Genomic DNA, 22671 nt, shown 5'->3' with positions numbered 1-22671 from the left:
AGAAAGAAAGTGTGCTTCCAAAGATGGATTCCCAATTGCTCCAAGTTGGCAAAGGCGAAAGCTCCAAGGGAGGGAGCGGCAAAGTAGCCAAATGATAAAGCCATAGACAACTCTAACACAACTTATGATAGCTGGAACTTAATGCCAAAGGTGGCACAAAATAGAAAGGTGGATGATAGTGCCCTCAAGTGGAGAACTTCCTAGGATGGGCCTTAGGTTCGACTCTGCTGATTAGTTTAGGAGAATCACACCATATGTTGCTTGACATTTGGTAGATCCAGTTTTCTTTGGTTGGGCTTGACCTGAGGGGTAGGGTGCCAAGAGGGTGGGGCTCTGGGGAGAGTTGTAGCTCTTATATTTGGTATCAGAGTGGCCTTAGGTTTGACTCTGCTAGTTGGTTTAGGGGAATCATACCACATGTTGATTGACATCTGGCAAGTCCAATTTGCTTCAGCTGGGCTTGACCCGAGGGGTAGGGTCCCAAGAGGGCGGGGCTCTCGGGAGAGTTATTACTCTTACATTTGGTATCAAAGAAGCCTTGAGTCTGACTTTGTTAGTTGGTTTAGAGGAATTGCACCATATGTTGATTGACATATGGCAGGTCTAGTTTGCTCCAGCTGGGTTTGACCCGAGGGGTAGGGTGCCAAGAGGGTAGGGCTCTTGGGAGAGTTATGGCTCTCAACTTCCATTCACAAGAGCATGAACTTGCAAGAAAATATAGTGGATTGTAAGCAACCAAAGGGAACGACTCAAGAGATGATCCATAAGGGTTCAAATATAAAAGGAAAGCACATGTGGTTTTCACCTTTTATCCTATGGTGATTTATCATAAAATAACCATGAAGTGGAACCTAAACCCTCTATATGCCACGTGTTATATGCCACATGTGACATGTTATATATCTAAAGGATAGTGGTGCAGAACTATAAGCGACTAATTTTTCCATTCTACTTTAGTCACTTAACCACACCTCCAACTGCATGGAGAAGTCTCACTCACAACCTCCATAAGTCCTATTCCAGACTTGGGCATGCTAGCCCTGATAATGGCATCCCCGCCATTCAACCTTTGCACTTGGCCCAAGTGCTCCACGTGTCCAATCCCATGACCGACACCCCAAGGTACCACTGACATATCAACCTGTTACGCTAAGGCCATGCCCCTTTACCTTGGTCACACCAGTAGTCTAACACCACCTACATCACAGTCCTGTCTCTCAAAGACTGGGCCATCCATCCATGAGTGATCATCTTGGATCCACTTCTTAGCATCTTTAGGATGCCCGCAGGCATGGGGAATAGCCTTCCTCAATATCCCTTTTCCGGTCCTCACGAAGACTCTTTCTATCCATGGCCAAGTTCACTATCACTACCACTAGATCAAGGCCTACAAGCCCGACCACTAAGTCCCACTATTCTCTGGGACTTCCTCACCACATGACCATATCATTGGTCACTACACTAGAGGACCATTCCTCTTCCTTTCCATAGTCTAAGACTTTAGGACAACATTTCGGAACACCGTGGCCCTACGCGAGCCCCATGGGTACTCTCCCCACCTTCTGCCTTTGGCTGCTCTAGCCATGAGCTTAGAGCGAGGTTCCATTGAGCCATGCCAGGTATCCAAGTAGGTAGTGCCACCCACACTTCGACTGAGAGCATCAGCTATTTAATCTCCCGGGGGAACTAGAGCCGGCTCTTGAACACTTTCACCAAGCTACCCTACTTGTTATTCTGTATTTACTCTAGCCTTGGACTTCCCAGTGGTTATCCCATCACCCAACACTTAGGTACAGCCTTCTTAAGCCAAATTGGCCTTTCTTGACCAAATGTAAGCAACCAAAGGGAATAACTCGAGAGACAATCCATAGGGTTCAAATATAGAGGGAAAAGGCCCATGAATAAGAGTGCACCCCTTTTTCCAATTGGTTAAAGGTCTTGGGATATTTGGGGTTAAGCATCCTTGGGTTTAAATAGTACTGGGCTGGGTGACCTTCTGGGAAGTCCAAATTCAGAAGCTTACATTTGGTATTAGAGGGGTCTTGGGTCCGACTTTGTTGGTTAGCTAGGGGAATCACACCACATGTTGATTGATATCTGGCTGGTTTAGTTTGCTCCTACTGGGCTCGACCCGAGGGGTAGGGTGTCAAGAGAGTGGAACTCTCGGGAGAGCTGTGGCTCTCATCTTTTGTTCATAAGGGCGTGAACTTGCAGGGAAGTGTAGTGGATTGTAAACAACCAAAGGGAACGACTCAAGAGACGATCCATAGGGTTCAAATATAGAGGAAAAGGGCCCATGAATAAGAGTGCACCCCCTTTTCCAATTGGTTAAGGGTCTTGGGATATTTGGGGTTAAGTGTCCTTGGGTTTAAATAGTACTAGGCTAGGTGACCTCCTGGGAAGTCCAAATTCAGGAGCTTACACTTTTGGAGCTCACCAAACCCCCCAGGGTCTGGGAGACGAACGCTTTGGGCTTTCACCCTCTCAGACTCGAACTCGGACTCGGACTCAGTCCATCTTGGACTCTATCTCGGGTCCATCTCAGATCCATCTCGGGTCCATCTCGGATCCATCTCGGGTCCATCTCGGACTCCATCTCGGGTCCATCTCGGGTCCTCTTGTATCACTTTTCTAGAGACTCTTTTATTGCTCACTTCATGCTCGTTCCTTGAGCACTACGTTGGGAGTTCCACTCCTGCTCTCGACCTTTTAAGTTGAAGCCTTTTAGTCCAAACGTATTATGCTCGTTTGGCTTTCACTTCGGCCAGTACCACATGACACCCTTTCGGCTCCACTTTGGGGCTTAGGGATTCGTGTCTGACAACTCCACCACCCATAGATAAAGTTCGATGTCCTCATCGAACGATAAACCATTTTATAAAGTAACACCAACATATATTACCTTTTCCATCCTTGGCACCTAGCCTATATTCGTCAATAGTTTGACACTGAAGGCTTGCCATGCCTTGTCTAACCTCTAAGGAGCATAGTGTCTCCAACATATAAACTCATTTGACCACCTCATGTGGTTCTCTCCCTTTTATTGGTTTAGCTCTCGCTAAACCCATTAGAGACACCTTCTCTAGCTCAATCCCATTACTTATTCTTGAGTAGTCTCAACTTCTATTAATATAACTAATTCACCTTGGAACTTTTAATTTTGACTTTTCGAAGTCAATTTCCTTGGTGTCTCCGACACCTTTTATTGCACATATTGTGCAACTTCATTTCCCTCTCTAATATGCCAGATGTCAATCAACATGTGGTGTGATTCCCCTAAACCAACCAATAGAGTCGGACCTAAGGCCTCTTTGATACCAAATGTAAATTCTTAAATTTGGACTTTTTAAGAGGTTACCCAACCCAGTACTATTCAAACCTAAGGACGTTTAACCCCAAGTATCCCAAAACCCTTAATCAATTGGAAAATGGGGTGTATTTATGTTCATGGGCCCTTTCCCTATATATTTGAACCCTATGAATCATCTCTTGAGTTGTTCCCTTACATATAATTGGACCACCATCAAGAATTCAATCAAAGCTACTTTAATGTTACTACTTGCAAGTAGACTAACTTCACTATTAACCACTTTGGGGTTGATTATCGTCTAACCAAGAAACTTTGTAAACACATTAGTCACGATCATATAGATATGATATGGAAATCATAATGACTTGATTATCAATTGAGCAACACCACAAGCAAGCCCATCTTATTACTTCAAAAGTTTACATGAGTATCAAATGCTGACTCTATTCAACAAAATGCAACATAAATGCCACACCCCACCATGTAAGGAACCAACTCCCTAAGGTGTTATAAGTTAAAGGATCCCCAAAAGCATGATTCCAAGACTGAGTCCGAGACTGAGTCCAAGACCGAGTCCAAGATCGAGTCCAAAACAGAGTCCGAGGTTGGGTCCGAGATCGAGTCCGAGATCGCTGAGATCAAGTCTAAGACTGAGTCCAAGGTCAAGTCTGAGATCAAGTCTGAGGTTGAGTCTAAGATCGAGTCTGAGATCAAGTCCGAGACCGAGTTCGAATACTAATACAAGTCGTGGGGTAAAAGCCGTGAAAGCATGTGTCTCCTGTGGGGGGGAGGGCCATAGGGGGTTCCAAAAGTATAGTAGGGATAGTGAGATCCAAGAATAAGTTTTGAAGGAACTCTTCAGTGGTGCTTCCAAACTAACTTGAGGTTGAGACTAGGGCTTAAGAGCCTTGGGTGGGAGAGAGTATAGACTTAGATGGTAGCATTAAAGGGGTCTTAAGTTTGACTCTATTGGTTGGTTAGGGGAATTGCACCACATATTAATTGACATCTAGCAAGTCTAATTTGCTTCAACTGGGCTCGACCCGAGAGGTAGGGTGTTAAGAGAGCGAGACTCTTGGGAGAGCTGTGGCTCTCAGCTTCCGTTCATGAGGGCATGAACTTGTAGGGAAGCGTGGTGGATTGTAAGCAACCAAAGAGAACAACTTGAGAGACGATCCATAGGGTTCAAATATAGAGGGAAAGGGCCCATGAATAAAAGTGCACCCCCTTTTTGAATCGGTTAAGGGTCTTAAAATACTTGGGGTAAAGCATCCTTGGGTTTGAATAGTACTGGGTTGGATGACTTCCTGGGAAATCCAAATTTAAGAGCTTACACCATCAAGACCAAATCAAGATCAATAAGCTCACTACTCTCATAAAGTCTAACCCAATATAAGGTTCAACTTACTACCAAGTATAATGTTATAAAAGAAAGTCACAAAGATCACTTTTCTAAAAAAGTGCAATAGCCACTTTTCTATATCAATTCTAAACTCTATCCAACTCAATTGCCTTAGCCCTAAAAACTCAACATCCCTTTTGAGTTGCATCATACAAATTACCTACTAAGGTCTAAATCAATTGAAGTGAACTCCAACCCTTTCACCAGTTTGCAATGGCTTATGAAAATAGAATGGTTTTTGGGCAAAGTGATTAATAGATTAACTATTAAAAAGCCTACAAAAAATTTATGGAAAGTTTTCCATCCTAGAGAAAGAATGACTTTTCGTCCAAAAATACAAACTTCCAACACTCAACCAACTTCCTCCTACCTAAAACATCCCATAGGTTCATTTCAACATAAATTGTTATAACCCAACAATATGCTTAAAGATTTAATAACATGTTTATATATTTGACATTTAACACCAAACATCCATAAATGCAAAATGAACACCCTAAACTCGATCACAAAGACTATATCTTACAAGAGAGGCAAGTATTCACAAATGATTATGAACACTAATGAAGAAATGGTGTTTTGAATTCCACATTTACGGCAATATGAGCTATCAAGCTCATGAGCAACTCCCCTCTCAAAACTAACCCCTTGGCACCTAAAGTTTCTCCTATTATCTTCTTGCTAACTTTACTCAAAGCAAAGACTAAGACTTGAGATAAAAGGTTATGACGAATTTTCTAAAGGTACCATATGAAGACCCTTTTTGCTCTTTGTTGGTTTTGTGCATAACAAAACTTTTTGTTGTGGCTCTTTACTAGTTTCATGTCTTAACGAACTCAACATAGGGTTTAGTGAATAAAAGCCCCATTTAACAAAGACCATATCTTAGATATCCATATTGTACTAATACACTTCTTCAATCACCTTTAAGATTCAATGTGAAGCCAAAACACTAATATGAAAAATAACATGAAAAATAAGCTTTAAAGAAAATTCCTAATCACTCATCATAAAAATGCCACCTTCACTAACACAAGTGTTAGTAATATTAATGCTTAGCTACACACTTTCTCCATCCAAAAATTTATTCCAAGTGCTTATACACTCACTAATAAGCCATAACCTTTTCCAAAACTCCAATGGGCAAACTCAAGGAACTAAGGTACCAAATTAAGCTTAGCATAATGGATCATTATTGAGAACTTAGCAAAAGTTATTACAATGCTACTGCATGCAAGTAAATTAGTTTCACTATCAATCACTTAAGATTGATCATTTTTTGACCAAACAACTTTATAAACACATTTCTCACAATCACTAGAATATGATATAAAAATCACAATGACTTGATCATCAATCAAAAAACACCACAATCACTACTACAAAGTTTTACACTAGTATCTAGTGCCAACTCAATTTGACAAAATGTAACATAAATGCCACATCTTAGCAATACAAATTTATAACACCTAACACTGTTAAAACTCAGTGCTAAAAGATAAAGATTTAGTTTTTCTAGATTATGCTAAATCTCCTCTTAAGGTTCACCACCCAACCACCCCCGAGCTCCACTACCCCATTGGTCCATTATGAGCTCTAAGATAAGTTAACCCTTACCCTAATTCCATGCCTTTGAGCTTCCCTTTAACCCATGTTAACCATGGAGTCAAAGCTGGCATCTAACAATTCTCCCCCCTTCTATCCTAAGAATAAGTTGTACTAATGATCACCTATTCTAGAGAACTTTGCTAAAGTTCTTGGTCCATCTTCTATATCTATATATATCAAGGAAGCATTGGGCCTTTCACTCCAAGATAGTATATCTTTCAATTGGCTAACATAAAATACCAAATGAATTTTTACTCTAGTTGATAGCTGCATCCGATAAGCCACCTTACCAATGCACTCTAACACTTTATATGGACTAACATATCTATGAGAAATTTTATCACTCTTCCCATTTCACAATAGCACTAAGGTGTTTCGCCGCTCATTTAATGAAAAGATCACTCATATAAAAATAATATCACCCACCTTATATTCCCAAAATTTGTGATGCTTATTAGCAAATTTCTCCACTCTATCTTACAAATTTTGTTTGCACAGCACTAGAATCTCATCAAGTTCTGTGGCCAGATCAATCATTTATGAATTAAGCTTGTCTCTTGAATATCTTTGCTTAACTATAATCCCAACTCCTCGAATTGTTTCTCATCACGCTTTAGCTTGCGTATGAGGGTCTTTAGTAGAGCATTAGTACGTACTAATTATCCTTTTAGAGTATCCAATCAAGCCTTGGACAACTAAACCTCACCCCCAAATTCTTGTTTTGAAGTTTTCTCACTTGAGTCGTCTTCATCTAGGGATTCCTCATCCACAACTTTTTGTTCAATCAAAGGCTCCATCTCTGGAGGAGGTTCTATCTACCTTAGCCATTTCATAGCAATCCACCTTATCCTTTGCTAGAACTATAGAAAAAAATTTTATACCAAATTGTAAGTTATAAATTTTCCTTTACCAGTTTACTAACTTACCTCATTTATTCGAACATCTTTGCCTTGGCATTAATTAAATTCCTTTACTAAGGATCCCACCTATCTTACCAACTCTAGCTTGATCAATACTTAGGTCCAGCTATTTATTATATAACCAACAAGGTTTTACTCCACATATTCTCAAACTTTCTCTCCATCCCTCTCCTTATGTTAGATTGAACTTAAAATTTGGCTACACTCCTCATAAGTACAAGCAATTAAGCATACCAAGTTTTGAAGTTCTCAACATCCCATAATACACAAAGTTTATTAATAGGATCCTCTAAATCCCAAGCCTTGAGTGCATCTTTTACTTGGAAACAACAAAGGGAAACACTGTGGCTTAATAGCCTGGTATAGGTATCTTGACTCCCTCACTTCTGTCCCAAAAAGAATGCTCAAGCCCTTAGGAAGGAGCAAGGACCAATAAGTTGTATAGTACTTAAATAGAGCACCACTCCATATGAGTTAAGAGCATTGCAATCAATTTCTTATCTAAGAGTGGGAGTTGCTTTTGTGCAATTCTTTGGGAGGCCTCTTTAGCATCCCTTGAGTCCATACTCACTCCCATCAAAGGCCACTAACCCCTAATCCCAACTTCAATTTGGTTTAAAAGTACTATTGGAGAGTTCTTTCAAGATTAGGTATTTAACTTCATTATCCCTATTATACGTTTGGAACCCCTTGCAAAGGCTTCCCTGCAGGGGGCGGGGGTGGGGGATGATGATTTTGAGCGTTCACTCCACAATCTGTATTCATATTCAAATTTAGTCTCAGATTCAATCTCGGAATTGACCTCAAACTTGGTTTTGAACTCAATCTCAGACTTGGTCTTGGACCCAATCTTGAATCTCGGACTTGATCTCGAACTTGGTCTTGGAGTTGGTATTAGACTTGATCTTGGACTTAATCTCATTTGATAAACTTTTTATTGTTCTAGTCATGATTTTCGGGATATTTTAGCATATGACACTATAAGGAGTTAATTGCTTACACAGTCCCACTTTAGACACCTAAAAAGTATTATTAATGTACTTGCCTTTAACACTAAAATTGTGTCCATTCTTAATATCTTATTAGTAATATAAGACCACCCATATTACAATACCATATTTCCACAATTGAGCCATCCATCCGTAAATAGTCATGGGATGACCACAAGATATAGGGGACACCATTCTCTAATATCATTTTTTTTTATCCCTATGAAGTCCCTCTCCATTTATAGTAGTGCTTGCTAACACCAGGCCTGAAAGCCCATCCATTAAGTCAACTAATGTTTAAGACTTCCTCACCATGTGACCATACCTTTGGTGAATTGTTTCAAAACGTATGACAAGCAGGGAATCTAGAGTGACAAAATCACTATTGACAAAAATACTGCTATCACCCAAATTTGCAGCATGCAGAAGAAAAGCTTAAACTCACTACTCCAGACTGCTCTATTTAATTGATGTTTTGCCTTCCAATGCAGTTCTCTTTCTTTTCCCTTTTATTCTCCTTTTTTTTTATTTCAGTGCTTGTTGCACAACAGCTGTTGTGTTCATGATTGCTGCTGCTCTTGCTGCTGGTTTATTAATCTTTTGTTTATCGATTGCATGAAGATTAAAACTTGTTTTCTATCTTTTCTTATTTCCAGGGTGAAGACGTGGTCCACAATTTCTAACTCAATGAAAGTTTTCTCCAAAGGATACAAATCAGCCAAAACTCATTGATTGATTGAATCGTTTGGCTTTTCAGCTTGGCTTTCATCAGGAAAAAGGGACACAGAAGATCGAGCATCAAGAAAATTAAAGAAAACACAGGTGAGTATCACCCGATTGATTTAATGTGAACTTGACCACAGGAAATATGTACAAAACGAGAGGAGCTTGGTTCTTGTTTAAGAAACAATATAAACAAACTTTTCCCTATCAATTGAGGTAAGCAAAAAAAGAAAAATTACGAAAGATCTCGAAGAAGACAGCACGATCCATTTGGCAGATTTTTTATAATGCCACAGAGATAATGGGAATTATTTTGTATGGTTCGTGATCACTTTGGACGAAATGGCACTCGTTTCCGCTCGGGCATTTCACGACTGACTCAAAAAATGCACGTCTCTTCCTTTTGTTTTTCGATAGAGAAAAAGGTTTGTCTTAATCACAAAGAGTTTATTTGCCAGGAATGTTTTTGTTTTCCAGCGAAGGGCTCGAAGTTCTTTCATTTTATTAGGCAATCCTGGATGATCACTCTTGTTCGGCAATGAGAATGTGATTGAGTGCTAGCACCACTGTAGCTCTCTGATCACAATCCTCTCTCGACGATAACTCTCTCTTTCTTTCCTGCTTTATTTCTTGTTCTGTGTTAAAGCTGAGAGCTCTGCTATTGCTCAAGCTCACAGAGAAAAAAAGTCGGAAACGTCGAAGAAGGTGATGGAATGAAGATCAAGCACAGTGGGGAGAGAGTGTCGCGGGCGGCATGGATTAGTCTGCTGGGTGGCTGCAGAGATCAAGGGGACCTTGTTCGGGGCCTAAGAGCTGTGCACCACGTTTTCGTGCTTGATCCTCACAGCACTGTTTCTTATCTGGTGGCGGGCTTGAAGTTTCTTCAAGATGACCGGGATGAACCCGTGTGTGCCTTGCAGGGGTATTTGTAAAGGGTGGAAAGCTTGCCTTTTCAATGCGCTTGTCTCCCTCGGGAAGAGCTCTTTCTCGTGCTCAAGCAGCGTGGGGAAAGAGAGAATGGCCTCCAAGAATTTGGTTTGCCACTATGGCCGCGGAGCAGAGATCACAGGCTTCGAAACAGGGGATGGACGATAAATGCCCAGTGGGGGAGAAATCGGCAGCGGAGTATGCTCGACTGCTGCTGGCTTGCGGCAACGCAGCGGATTACATCCAAGCAAAACGCATCCACCAAGAACTCAAGCAGGTGAGGAGTGACTTGGAACAGGATTGCTACATTGGAAACATCCTCGTGACCATGTATGGCAAGTGCGGAAAGCCGAGGGAATCCCAAGAGGCGTTTGACCGCATCCTGGAGCCGAATGTCATATCCTGGAGCTCTCTCATTGCGGTGTATGCTGGTCAAGATACCATGTTCCAAGAATCCATGATGCTATTCCAGAGAATGCAACTCGAAGGAGTGCCTCCAAACAACGTCACCTTCGTCAATCTACTTAAGGCTTTCAACTCTCGTCACCACCTTGCACAGGGAAAGCTGCTACACACTTTGATCTTGGACAGCGGCTACGAGTTGGACAGTTTCGTGGGAACAACACTGATGAACATGTATGGCAAGTGTGGGAGCTTGCGAGATGCACGGCTGGTGTTCGAGAGCACAGTGTGCCACGAGCGCTCTGCACCATGGAGCGTTTTGATGGCCGCCTACGTGAGCAATGGCAGGAACAAGGAAGCAGTGACAACTTTCTACTCGATGCACCTCGAGGGAGTGACGCCTGATAAGATCGCCTTAATCAACGTTATGACGGCCTGCTCTACCCCGGACTTGCTAGCAGACGCCAGCCGGATTCACGCTTGTATCTCCGAGCACGAGTGCCGGACGGACGCTCCCGTGGTGAATGCGCTGCTCAACATGTTTGGGAAATGCGGGGGTGGTGTCGAAAAGGCCAGGGGGATATTCGACTGCGCCGCATACGTAAAGACGAGTGCTTCCTGGAACACCATGATCGGTCTTTACGTCGAGCTCGGTTTCAAAGAGGAAGCGATGGTGCTGTTTCAAAATATGCTCCTCGATGGTGCGTCATCTCCAGACGAAGTTAGCTTTGCGAGGATCTTCACGGCGTGCGACGTGCCAGTGACGCTGCAGGGCCTGGTGGATTGCATGACCGACGCCGGCATCGCAGTGGACGTGGTCATCCAGACCGTCCTTGTCAAGTTGTACGCAGAGTTTGGGGAGCTGGGGCGGGCGCGAGACGTGTTTGACACCATGGTGCATAGGGACAGTGTGTTGTGGAACGTTATGATCACCGCTCATGCAAACCACGACGACTCTGGAGGTGCGTGGCTGCTGTTTTTGCAGATGCTTCTCGACGGCCAGCAGCCGGACCGGTTCACCATCGTCTCCGCACTGGAGTCGTACGCGGGGCTGGATGAAAAGAAGAAAATGCAGCTCGGGCAGCTTCTTGGCACTTGCACAGTAGAGGCTGGAGTGGCGACGGACACTCTGGTCCGTAACGCATTCATAAGCGTGCATGGCAAGTGCGGAATGCTAGTGGAGGCCGAGAGAGCCTTCGAAGGACTGGGAAGGGACGTGGTCTCGTGGAACGCAATGTTGGGAGCGTTTGCGGAGAGCGGCTACTGGGAGGAGGCATTGCATCTGCTGAGGAGAATGCAGCTCCAAGGAGAGAAGCCAAACGGAATCACTCTGATGGCGGCTGCAACAGCAGTGAGCTGCTGCAGCGGTGGTTGTCAGGTCGCGATCACGCAGGAAGGCAAGAAGATTCACGAGTGGATTCGCGAACGCGGGCTGGGATCCAGCACTCAAGTTAGCAACAGCCTGATTCACATGTACGCCAGGTGTTGGTGTGCACGCGACGCGGAGGTGGTGTTCTCGGGAATGGAGAAGCGAGACGTGGTGTCATGGACGGCGCTGCTGTCGGCCTACGACGAGACAAGCGACGAGGAGGACTGCCGTGAAAAGGCGGTGGCATGCTTGCAGAGGATGCGACTGGAAGGAGTGACTCCTAGCAAGGTGACGCTGATCACGGCGCTCAGCATTTTCGCAAAGCATGGCAACTTGTGCCAAGGCGGCATCATCCACCAGCACGTCCGCGAGCTCGGGCTGGAAGACGACGCAGAGGTGGCGAGCAGCTTGATCGACATGTATGGGGAGTGCGGGAGGTGGGAGGACTCGAGGCGGGTGTTTGAGGTGACGACCGAGAGAGACGTGGTGGTGTGGAACGCGCTCATTTCCGCCTGTTCCAAGGACGTGACGAGACGTGATGATGAGGTGGTCATGACGCTCTTGAGAGGCATGCTGGTGGAAGGGTGCAAGCCGAGCAGGGTCACCCTGGCTGTTGTGCTCGACTCCTTGTCCGAGTCCACAGCACTCGAGCAAGGCCGAGCGGTTGACAGGCTAGTCCGGGAGCTGGGACTCGAGTCGGACACGGGCGTGGCCACCGGACTGGTGAGCCTCTACGCCAGGTGTGGGAAGCTGGCGGAGTCGAGCAGGCATTTTGAGAGGATTGCATGGCACAGAAGCTCGTCGGGGGCGTGGAACGTGTTCATGGCGGCCTGTGCCCGGCAGGGAGTCACGGAGACAGTAAAGAGCTTGTTCCACAGGATGCAGCAGCAGGGAGTGGATCCAGCAAACTGTACGTTTGTGAGTTTGCTGAGCGCGTGTAGCCACTCGGGAGACTTGGAAGGCGCATGGCAGGCGTTCCGGGACATGGAGCGGGACTTTGGAGTGGCTCCCAGCAGCATCGAAAAAGGCTGCATTGTGGATCTGCTGGGTCGGAGCGGACGCCTGGCGGAGGCGGAGGAGTTGGCGGCGGAGGTGAGCGGCGACGCGTGGTCGGCCCTGCTTGCGTCGTGCACCTTGCACGGTGATGTGGAGCGAGGAAGGCAAGCTGGGCAGCGATTCCTGTCCGAGTCGTGCTGGCCTCCGGCCTCCACGTACGTGACGCTGTCCAACAGCATCAAAGCGAGCTAGTTAATTCCAGAAAATATTCTGTCAAGGTTTTATAGCTAGGGTTCCTTTATCGGCGGAGCAAGGTGAGCTTGTTACTCGTGGTCTCTTGTCAGAATGGCGAAGAAGAAAACGAGAGAGAGCATCCTAGCTGACGAGAGCTCCGACGACACCGCCCCTCTTCCTCCCCCGGCTCCCAAGGAAGTGAAGAAGGCAGTGGCAGCTCAGAAGGTCGCGGTCCCGGCCAAGGAAGAGTCGGAGACGGAGACGGAGTCGGAGTCGGATGACAGCAGCACGGAGGTTGTCAAGGCGCCAGAGCCGCCCCCGCCCCCGCCCAAGAAGCCCAACAAAGTGGTGAAGAAGGAGGACAAAGGGAAGGAGAGGGAGAACCTCAAGGAAAAGGAGAGGGACAACAAGGAGAAGGAGACTAAGGCTGCTCGCAAGGCTAAGAAGCGTCAAAGCGTGGACAGGTCTAGTGAAGAGACTGACACAGTAGTAGCACCGCCGCCACCACCGCCGCCGCCGCCAGCAGTGCCAGCACCAGCGGCCCCAGCATCACAGGCGCAGCAGCAGCAGCAACAAGATAAGGATGGCGCTGGCACGGACGCACCGCAGCAGCCCAAGTCGGGGCCGAAGAAGGGCCTGTGGGTGGCCAAAGACGAGAGCATTCTGGCACAGCAAATGCTGGACGATCTCAAGGCCGGCTCCGACTTCCACGACAAGCCCAAGACGGACCCTTACTGGGAGGAGCTTTGCCACTCGCTCAAGGGGAAGCTGTCCACCGATTTCACCAAGGAACAGATATTCGACAAGCACCGGCGCATGAAGGCCAAGTTTGACAAGTACGAGAGCAGCAAGCCGGGTGGGCGGAAGCGAAGCCAGGCCGTGGATGCACTGCAGGCCGTGTTCAAGCAGCTGTGGGGGCGAGATCTCCCGGCCGACCATGCTGGCGAGGACAGCAATGGAGACGTGGAGATGACTCCGGCCAAGAAGGGTGGCGAAGACAGAGTTGGCGACGAACTCAAGGCGGCACTCAAGGGTGGCGATGGAGGAACCGCCATGAGCTCGGATCCGGTGCTCACCATAGCGGCTTCACTGCTACACTCCGTCATGGCAAGCCATAAGCTGGGAAGCGAGCTGACCAAGGCAGGATCGCGGGAGAGCCGCAAGAGGAACTTGGAGGACCAAATTGCTGAGTACTCGAGCATGAAGAGACGGCTCAAGCTGGCAATGGACTACTGCGAGGTGGAGGAGGAGCTGCTGGAGAAGAAGCTAAATACCATCTAAGTAGGAAGGAACGCGCTTTTCTAGAATTTTCCCTCCTTTTTCTTATAAGCAATGACTGTCATCCTGTCCAAAGTATTTACCAGCAACTGTGATAATCATGTTGAGCATCTGGAGCTCGCCTTGGTCTTTAAACGTTTTGGAAGCTCGGATTGCAGCGCAGCTTCTCAATAGCGTCCTCAGGGCAAAGCTCGTCTCTGCATCAATGGGCTTGCCCACGGCTGCAGTCAAGGCAAAGAGCCACACTGCCCTGTCGTGGGGGAGGTGATCCAAGCCTTGAAACCACCTTATGTGCTTTTGCAGCAGATCTGCTCGACTCACTTCATCCAAGTCGAGCAGAGTGTGGAGCTCTCCCCGGTAGAAAAGCAGTGGCCCGGCACCAAATTCCTCCAGCTCCTCGGCCACGGGGACGCCATCCTCCACACCACCACCTCCCTTGCCAAAGCACAGAGCCTTCCATCCACAGTCGTCTTTCATGTGCGGCACGGGCCTGTGAGACGAGCTTGGCTCGCGAGCTTCGAACCTAGACCTGAGGCTGGCGAAAGTGAGCAAGAACTTGGCTTCCCAGTCCTGTGTTGGCAGGAGCTGAGGATCGCAAGCCGAAATAGCCGGAACCACTGGGACGTAGTGAGTTCGTTTGTCCACAGAGTGTTGGGGAGAGATGGTAGCAACTTTGACGGCTGGGTACCTTGCTGCCTCCCACTTGACACGACGCACGTACTCCCATCCATCGTCTGGTTCCTCCTTGTCGAAGTCGGGCTCTCCCTCTACCACGAAAGCGACCTTCTGGATCGGCCCAAGGTCTTGGTAGTCGTCCTCGTCGTCTTCAATGTTGTAATCGCCATCGTGGCCCTCCAAGAAGCCCGGGAAGACGGTGTTTTCTTCGTCAAACATCCCCCCAAAATCCCCATCTTCGTCAGAATCGGCCGACACTCTCCTGCGCTTGTTGTTGCTGCTGCTGCTAGCCCTAGAAGGCCTACGTCGCTTCCTCTTGCTCCTCACCACCACATTGTCATGGAGCATACCTGCGGCATCTACACCCGCGGGCAGTTCCTCCGAGGCGTCGTGCCTCAGCGCCTGGAGCTCCTCTCGGCTGTAGCGCACCACCATCGCTGCCCTTAACAAGAAGACCCTAGCCCGTCCGCATGGTCAACCAAAAACTTTTCAAGTGTATTATTATTTACAAGCATACTTGTTGCCCGATTATTTATTTACAACATTTTGGTGGCTGCATTTTGGGTTACTTGTTACCCGATGGATCGGGTCCAGAAGGCACACACCTTCGAGCGCAATGCCTTTCTGCAATAACAACAGTGTTAGAAACTGGTAGGCTTACGGGTGAGTGAGTGGCTTACTTCCGGAGGCCTCCACCACCTGGATCATCGCCAAAGCAACAAAAGAAACAAGGATCAAGCACCAGCAGCATTGCCTTCGAAAATCCGCTGTGATTGGCATCATTAAAGGCAAGAATGTGAATAGAGTGTCCAGTGCCGCATCCCAAAAGAGAAGGACGCTCCTTTTATACATCCATAGCGACGAACTTCGAGCAAAGTCATGTCCTCTTCTTGCGGCCAGCTGATCGAACATGCCCCATCCCTCGTCAAAGACGTGCCACCCCGTTGACATTCTGCTTGGACAGTCAACGAGGACCATTTCACTCTATATATATATATATATATATATCTCACTTTGGGACAGGCAGCATCCCACTTGGTCCATACAAATACAAGTTTGTTTTACCGAAAGTGAAGGAGCGCGGCCTTTTCCTTCAGCTACGTTTGCATCCCTGGTGTGGAAACGAAAACGGTGTCACCGGCGGAAGTGACGGGAGTGATTGCAGAGTGAGCTTCCTGCCGCTCTTGAGGACCGAGGAAGACGACGGGGCGCCACCAGCGGCGAGCAGGCCGGCGTTGGGAGGGGCCACTCGCTTTTGCTTTGGCGAGCCCTTGATCCCCGACCTGGGAGACGAGCGCTCAGCTCTCATGAACTCGGGAGCTTCGTCTGACGACAGCAGGTCGTTGAGCATCGACCTGGGAGACGAGCGCGGGGCTCTCAGAAACTCGGGGGTCTCGTCCCAAGCCAAGCTGTTGGAGTCCATGAGCTTGCTCACTGATGTGGCTGGAGTTGTCGATGAAGGCGTATTTGTCGAGTCGCATGGCACAATGCTGGTGCATCTACACAAAGTAACCAACGTCATTCATCAAAAATGAAAAAACAGGAAGCACGTCTTACACAGATGCATGCTGGATCAGCGTGGGGGTTATTGGGCTGAGGCTGGTTAAAGAACTGTTGCTATTGATCTGGAGTGGGTCTTCCAATGGATCAGCTTCGTCTTGAGCTGGAACAGAGACAACCGTCAAAATCGAAACATGAAACCAGCAGGAAAGACGTGCCTTTCTTGATGCCGTAAATGTTTTTGCAGCCATTACACTTGCATCCATCCGAACAGCCAACGCCAGCCTTTAGACAGATGAAAACCAAGCGCACATGGTAAGTATAAGCAGAAAGACTTGACTTGATTGTACCTGGTAGCATTCGCAGTACTTTTTCAGACACAGCGACTTCTTGCAGTTACAGCCGCGCTTGTGCCTAGCAGATCCTGTTGTATCGGGGCAATTGGGCTGCAATGCAAAAGAGGCTGTTAGTCATGGCATGTCGCGAGGGCGAAAACCAGATACCAACCCCTTCCGTCGGTGTGTTATCAGATGTCTGTACAATTTTGGGAGCAAATGCTAATGGATTACGAGTTTCGATTTGCTGACGGGTTCCCATGACTGTGTCAGCAAACTCGGGCTTGTTGAAGCAGTCCCGACAGGCGCAAGAGTCAAGGCAATAGACTCCAGCGGCAAAGCATTCGCAATATCTGTTAAGCAAATCGTCAGAAACCTTCAAAGCCACATGCAATGCAATCTCACAGTTTTAGGCACTTCGACTTTTTGCAGTGACATCGCTTGCAGCCGTCGCCAGCTTTTTCTCCAAGAGACTTCCTGCAAGCAAGATAAGTTTGCAAAGCCATAAGAATATGAGATACTACCTCCTCTTTTTAGGAGTCCGGCCCATTTCACCATCCATGGAATCGCTTTGCATTGACAAGCGCTTCCTCCCTGGTGTCACCACCTGTTCAATCCCAAACGGAGTACCCTCGTCCATTGCTTGAATACCAAGCGTAAGAGATCGGACGCACGTAGTTGACGTAAGTAAGCCTTCCTGGGAACCAGAAGTACCTTGCACCTCCTGCTCCATTCTTGTCTTCTCCACGACTGAGAACAAAAGGCCAGGCCGCAAGTTCATAGGACCTTGTCCACACAAGGCAAATCCTTCAGCACTTTGCATCTCTTGCGAGCACGATACGAGCGACTGAAGTGAAACCCCTCGTGGTGCCGTGAGCAGTCCCAGACTGTTGAGATGCAAACCGATACCAGATGGGACGGCCTCCCGCATGAGCTTCTTACAAGAATCAGAGCATGCAGAACCGGACAAACTGCTAATAAGCGTACTAAGAGACTCTGGCCCGGAGGTTGGCGTCGAGGAGACACCAGGGGACACAATGCAGCTAAGATTTTCGGCATTCGACCCTTGCGAGTCGGACTGAAAATCCAGGCATCTCCGTCTGGCTCCCCGCTGGTTCCTACTCGTCTGCAAGCCGGGACAAAGAAACGGTCAGATGCTTTGGAATGTGCATTCGCTGGCTTACCCGCACATCTTCGACAGTAGAGTCTGTGTGATCGGTGTGTCCAGTAATTGCCAGCTTTTCCATGTTTGCAACCTCCAAATTGGCAGCCTCACTGTCCGGCTCGTCACCCAAGTCCTTGAATGACGCTGCACCCTCGGGGGTATGGTCTTGGCCAGGAAGAAAACTAGCCAGCGTTGCATCTTGTTTGGAGGGTATTTCTTCGGTAGCGTCTGCTGATGTATCGGACGTGTTTTTCTGTTGCTGGGTGAGCACTTCTTCTGCAGGAGGTGAGCAAGTTAAATCGGACGCCTCAGTCGTTTCGGACTCGCGAGAAGTAGGGCCGCTAGTGCGAGCAACTCCAGCGCGTTCTCTGAGCAGCACACGTGAGAGACATGGTACCAAGGCCAACGTAGGCAGCTCCTCACCTCTTCTTTTTGGGGGAGACGAAGACTGGAAGAGGTGCTGGGAAGCTTAGTTCCGAGTACGTCTGGGCGACATGAGCGGACTTGGCCTGCTTGATAGGAGAAAGGCTACACAGGAACTTAAACAGTGGAGACCCCTGCACAGCAGAGCTAGCGGCTGGATGAGCGAGGAGAGAGGATGTCATACTCACCTGGAGTTCCCCGCAGGGAGGCAGACACTGCTCCCGTTTAGGAGAATCCATGCCATGCACCTGAGACAAGGGCAATGTGAGCAAATTGTTTGCGCGGCCACGGACGATGTGTGAAAATGCGGGGCATTCTGCGACCCTAGATCATCAGCAGCGTACCTTGCTCATGCCAAGAAGCGAGATCCAACAAACCCTCTAGGCGCCATGCCCCGATCCGTGGCAGGCATTGGCGGGGCGCGAGATGAGCCCCAAAACCACAGAGATTCGGCGGCGGGGCGCGGCCCGTGCGCTAGATCCGAGCTCCACTCTTCTTGTCCGCCAGCAGAGCCAGGGAGGGAGAGGGTATAGGGTTGAGCTTAGGGTAGGGCATGGGTGGGCATCGCTGGCTGGCTGGCTCCCGCCTTCCCGCACGCTCTCGCCTATTTAGCAACCCTTTTTCTTTTCACAAAACGCAGGCGCGGGAAAGAGCAGCAAAGGGGAGAAGGGCGGGCTGCCCGCGGGCAGACGGTCAACTGCGCTGCCACTTCCACCTGGCAGTACTGCCCTTTGAATTTGATTTAATAAAGCATCCACTCCACTTTATAAAAACAAGATAACGAATTTCTACAAAAGCAGCGCCTGAGCAAAACGGTGCTGCTGGATTTGGACTTGGGCGGCACTTGGATCGCCAAAGCCGGCCTTGACGCCAATGCTGCTCTCCCCTCCTTGCTCGCACCGCTTCCTCTTCTTGTCCACGACCTTTTGCCTCTTCTTGGCTCGCTCCTCGTCTCGCTCGCTCGCATTCCACCAAGGTGGTCTTGTTGTTGCCGTCGTCTTTGCGCGCTTCCCACCACCACCACCCTCTTCGTCCCTGTGGCCCCGCCTCTTGTTCAGCGTCGCAACCCTCCTCCTCTTCCATGCCCTTGGGCCACCAGCCTCGCCGCCTTGGAGCCCTCGCTTTCTCAGCAGGTCAGGCCCATTGTCCATCCAGTGGCAGCTGCTGCTACTGCTGCTGCTCGGCTGCGAGCAATCCATGTCAAGGACGCCATCGCCGCACAGGTCACTCGTGTCACACCCGCCCCCAGCTGCTTGCGCTTGCCTGGTTGTTGGAATTGTTGCGCACCTCCTCGACTGCCCGTTGTCCGCGAGAGGAGAGGCGTTGGACGATGCCGCGCGCCTCACCGACGCAATGTTCTCCTTGCCTTTGATCAGGTACCCTCCCATTGCTTTGCACATTGCTGCCCTAAAACTAGAAAAGAGGCGTCGCTCTGAAATATATATATATATATATAGGACCAGTGGTCCTCGGTTCGACTCTCGGTTTCTATAGCTGCCACAAATTAGCTACCAGGCCCCTGTTAAATAGTCCATCTTCCTCCCTGCGCAAGCAGCACAAGTGCTTATCTTGCCTCGGATTTATTCTCTACGTACCTGTTGATGTTTGTCAAGTTGCTCTTCAGCGGTGGTCGGCGCAGCCCGCTCACTCGAGCACCATGAGCAAACGCGGATATCGTCTGCGCAAACTTTTCAATCGACTCTTGAGCAATGGCTGAGTATCGCTGTGTATGGTCGACGTTTGCAGAGAGTGTGGCGGTTTTCTCCATGTTTACACCAAGTAGACTGCTGCTGAACTTCGGAAGCGATGCCTCCGCAGGTGGAGACCTCTTCCCTGATGGAACATTTTAGTTTGCGAGTTCTACTACGTACGATAAGACCAGCTTACCTCTCATTGCCTTCGAGCAGGGCTTGGAAGTTCCCGCCTTCCTAACCTTCTTAATTCCTTGCTGGAGATCAGTACGTCAGGGACCCGCAAGAAACAAGGACACACCTCACCCGCATTGCGTTCTCGTCATTGACGTTCGATGGCCTGGAAACAACATAGTTACCCCGTGCAACAAACCTTCGCTGCTGCATCGAGTACACCTTCGCAGACTGTTCTTGGCTCATATCACAGTCTGAGTCGTTGCTTGATTCCTCCTCTAAGGATAGAAAAGGATCAGGGAAAAGGACAAGCAAAGTAAAGTAAGACATAACGCCTACCATATTCAAGGCAGATTCTCTTGTTGCCATGACGAATTTCTGTATCCTCCTGCAAACAGAACAGCATATCCGGTAAGCTTCACAAAATAACGGACCAGCCCTTACCTCTATTTTCAAGCTACATTGCACCTCGTTGGAAGTGAAACGAACAACATGATGGCGGTCAGGGCTCGAATTTGGTGTCCTGGGGCTCAAACAACTCGCAGGACCTGCAAGGGACTCGCTTTCCATTTCCGCTTTCTCAGGAGAGTCTGAAGCTCTTGGAGCCTTGAACTGCTGTGTTGATGCCTCCGACTTCGAAACTGCATCGGCTAAGGAAATGAATGCTCTATCATCAAGAACACTTTTGCTGTGGATACTGAAATAGTTTGTCAGCACATTCCTCTGCGCAGGTAAGTTGAGACGCTTTTGTTCTTTTTGTTTTGCAATTGGCTTTCTATCTTCGCATAAAGACTGTGACGGCTCAGCAAGCTTGTTAGCACACGGTGATTAGCATACGGGACAATACAAAGCCTAGTATACCTGAAGTGGAGCATGAGTTTCCGGATGTATGACGCCTCGGACAATCTGCTGCACGAGACTTCGGGAAAGCTTTGTTTGTCGGAGTTAAGTTCCGAGTGTAGAATGCATAGACTTTTAAAAGGATATGGTCCGAGAAACTCCACCTCTTCGCTGCAGTCGGCGGGAAGTTCAGTAAGGTGCACCAATTCATCTTGCGTAGGATCATAGACAAGGTGATGACAAAAAGTAAGCAATGCCTTTCTGAAGCCTTCTTCGTAAGACTTCGGTATCATTACACCCGAAAATTTCAAGTGTCTAATCACCTGAAAGGAACCAAGTCATTCTACGTCTGAAGAACATAGAGTGCCATACCTTCTCGTAGCTTCGAAATCTGCGGATTAAATTATGAGCTCTTTTCACTCCCATGCCTTGCAAAGATGGCAAGTAGTCGCAGCCACTAAGGATGCACATTTCCAGCATCATCCTCTTTGTGAAACTCGTCAGATTCAAGTCCCTGTTCTTCACCAGGTCAGCATACTGAAGCTCAAAACCTTGACCATTCTTGTCCATTTTGAAAAGGATCTGCCAGATTGTTTGATCTTTAGCATGAAAGAGAAGATAACACCAAGCGTTTCAAAACCTTTGGACAACCGTACGCAACCAGGTCCGAGTCTTCAGTGATTACAGCGTCAACAACACCGCGCAGTGCCAGAAAGGCCATCTGTGCATCGGCTTCATACGGAGAGACAATGTATTCCACATTTTCTCTGCGAAGGACCTGATAGCCTTAAACAACATTTGCAAAACAGACATGTGATTTTGCATTACTAACCAGGATAAGCTGGTGCGCAACTTCGGGAGTAATGTCTACTGCCTTTTGATAGTGATCGTAGGCTGCAGCATGATTTCCAGATGCTTCGCATTCACGAGCGAGCTTTAGATGCTCTTCCCTGGCTCTGGAATGGAAACTTCAAAATGCGATGCGGAGATAGACGTGAAGTTACCTGGAGCGCTTTTCTTCTTGCTCGGCTTTCATTGGCAATGAGCCTCCATCGAAAACCAGCAAAGGTTTGATCCCATGGTGTCGCAAGAGATTCACGCGGTGCATGCAGTAGTTCAGAAAGCTGCTAAGCAAGCTCTGGTTGTAAGAGTAAGAAAGAAGAAGAGGCCTCGGTGAGCTACACACACCTGGCTGTCGCCCGACCATCGCAAATGTCCTTGCTACAACTAAATGCGGCCTTGTGCAGCCACGAGTAAGTGTCTACAGCGACCCTCATGCCCGAGTACTCTTTCACATTCGTCGATGTCGTGATGGATTTGAGCGCCGGAAGAAGGCCCTGGATCCCCATCGCACAGCCAGATCGCTGCGCCATTGCTGTGAGGAGCAAGACAAAGGGGGGAAATCTCTCACCTTTGCTGTGCTGTGCTCCGGCCGCTGGAAAGAACCCTAGCTAGGCGCCATTGACATCATGCGACTTAACAAAGCTCTCGCGCTCCTGGGAAAATGGAGGGAAAGTGGTACCGCGATTCGAACCCTAGATCGCTTACATCTGCAAACGCTATTTGCCTTGCTCCGGGATGAATAGAGTTTTGTTAACATTCAGCTCGCACAGAGCGTTCTCTCTTTCTCTCTGTTTATCACTCGTTCCTGCTCCGGGTGAATGGAACTTCGTTACATTCACCTCTTACAGAGTGTTCACTTCCCTCTCT

General features: G+C 48.1%; 5 protein-coding genes across 8 annotated transcripts; 2 read left to right on the top strand and 3 right to left on the bottom strand.

Moving 5' to 3' along the window:
* The first annotated feature begins 9997 nt into the window (after positions 1-9997).
* On the top strand, positions 9998-12898 carry LOC9637074 (pentatricopeptide repeat-containing protein At3g09040, mitochondrial). Its single transcript, XM_002994015.2, has one exon. It carries the CDS (start codon positions 9998-10000, stop codon positions 12896-12898), a length of 2901 nt encoding a protein of 966 aa, XP_002994061.2.
* A 21-nt stretch (positions 12899-12919) lies between these two features.
* LOC112343686 (transcription initiation factor TFIID subunit 11-like) lies at positions 12920-14287 on the top strand. Its single transcript, XM_024667620.1, has one exon. The coding sequence runs from the start codon at positions 12992-12994 to the stop codon at positions 14159-14161; it is 1170 nt and encodes a 389-aa protein (XP_024523388.1). The 5' UTR covers positions 12920-12991; the 3' UTR covers positions 14162-14287.
* LOC9637073 (gem-associated protein 2) lies at positions 14204-15268 on the bottom strand. The gene has a single exon (XM_002994004.2). The coding sequence runs from the start codon at positions 15266-15268 to the stop codon at positions 14204-14206; it is 1065 nt and encodes a 354-aa protein (XP_002994050.2).
* A 524-nt stretch (positions 15269-15792) lies between these two features.
* On the bottom strand, positions 15793-18875 carry LOC9637072 (protein tesmin/TSO1-like CXC 3). The gene is made up of 11 exons (XM_024667615.1): positions 18601-18875; positions 18445-18504; positions 18257-18390; positions 17853-18201; positions 17193-17794; positions 17074-17145; positions 16841-17021; positions 16684-16779; positions 16552-16618; positions 16391-16496; positions 15793-16332 (listed from the first exon to the last, which is right to left on the bottom strand). The coding sequence occupies exons 1-11, from the start codon at positions 18607-18609 to the stop codon at positions 15927-15929; spliced, it is 2082 nt and encodes a 693-aa protein (XP_024523383.1). The 5' UTR covers positions 18610-18875; the 3' UTR covers positions 15793-15926.
* Positions 18876-19004: 129 nt separating this feature from the next.
* On the bottom strand, positions 19005-22488 carry LOC9637071 (exonuclease 1). 4 transcript variants are annotated; one of them, XM_024667618.1, is made up of 15 exons: positions 22373-22488; positions 22150-22325; positions 21966-22085; positions 21794-21917; positions 21602-21739; positions 21334-21543; positions 21109-21284; positions 20983-21055; positions 20820-20913; positions 20566-20762; positions 20461-20509; positions 20254-20399; positions 20140-20204; positions 19852-20088; positions 19005-19799 (listed from the first exon to the last, which is right to left on the bottom strand). In XM_024667618.1, the coding sequence occupies exons 2-15, from the start codon at positions 22308-22310 to the stop codon at positions 19745-19747; spliced, it is 1845 nt and encodes a 614-aa protein (XP_024523386.1). In that variant the 5' UTR covers positions 22311-22325; positions 22373-22488; the 3' UTR covers positions 19005-19744. The 4 variants fall into 4 exon arrangements, with proteins under 4 accessions (XP_024523386.1, XP_024523384.1, XP_024523385.1 ...); XM_024667616.1 differs by having other exon boundaries at positions 20820-20931; positions 22373-22487; XM_024667617.1 differs by having other exon boundaries at positions 19852-20089; positions 20144-20204; positions 20820-20931; positions 22373-22487.
* Between the last annotated feature and the right edge of the window lie 183 nt (positions 22489-22671).

This window comes from Selaginella moellendorffii, unplaced genomic scaffold (genome assembly GCF_000143415.4).
Source record: "Selaginella moellendorffii unplaced genomic scaffold, v1.0 SELMOscaffold_181, whole genome shotgun sequence".
Lineage (NCBI taxonomy): Eukaryota > Viridiplantae > Streptophyta > Lycopodiopsida > Selaginellales > Selaginellaceae > Selaginella > Selaginella moellendorffii.
Note: the sequence above shows the minus strand (reverse complement) of the source record. Positions and strands in the feature narration are given on the sequence as shown.

What these genes read in the sequence shown, in the direction of transcription:
- LOC9637074 (XM_002994015.2), top strand. Translation starts at nt 9,998, where the DNA reads ATGGCCGCGGAGCAGAGATCACAGGCTTCGAAACAGGGGATGGACGAT.
- LOC112343686 (XM_024667620.1), top strand. Translation starts at nt 12,992, where the DNA reads ATGGCGAAGAAGAAAACGAGAGAGAGCATCCTAGCTGACGAGAGCTCC.
- LOC9637073 (XM_002994004.2), bottom strand. Translation starts at nt 15,268, where the DNA reads ATGGTGGTGCGCTACAGCCGAGAGGAGCTCCAGGCGCTGAGGCACGAC.
- LOC9637072 (XM_024667615.1), bottom strand. An exon ending in AGTACTGCGAATGCTACCAG is followed by an intron (nt 16,619 to 16,683) that starts GTACAATCAAGT and finishes ATCTGTCTAAAG; the next exon opens with GCTGGCGTTGGCTGTTCGGA. An exon ending in CTGATCCAGCATGCATCTGT is followed by an intron (nt 16,333 to 16,390) that starts GTAAGACGTGCT and finishes TACTTTGTGTAG; the next exon opens with ATGCACCAGCATTGTGCCAT.
- LOC9637071 (XM_024667616.1), bottom strand. Translation starts at nt 22,310, where the DNA reads ATGGGGATCCAGGGCCTTCTTCCGGCGCTCAAATCCATCACGACATCG. An exon ending in TGTGCTGACAAACTATTTCA is followed by an intron (nt 20,763 to 20,819) that starts GTATCCACAGCA and finishes TAGCCGATGCAG; the next exon opens with TTTCGAAGTCGGAGGCATCA. An exon ending in AATGTAGCTTGAAAATAGAG is followed by an intron (nt 20,510 to 20,565) that starts GTAAGGGCTGGT and finishes TTCTGTTTGCAG; the next exon opens with GAGGATACAGAAATTCGTCA.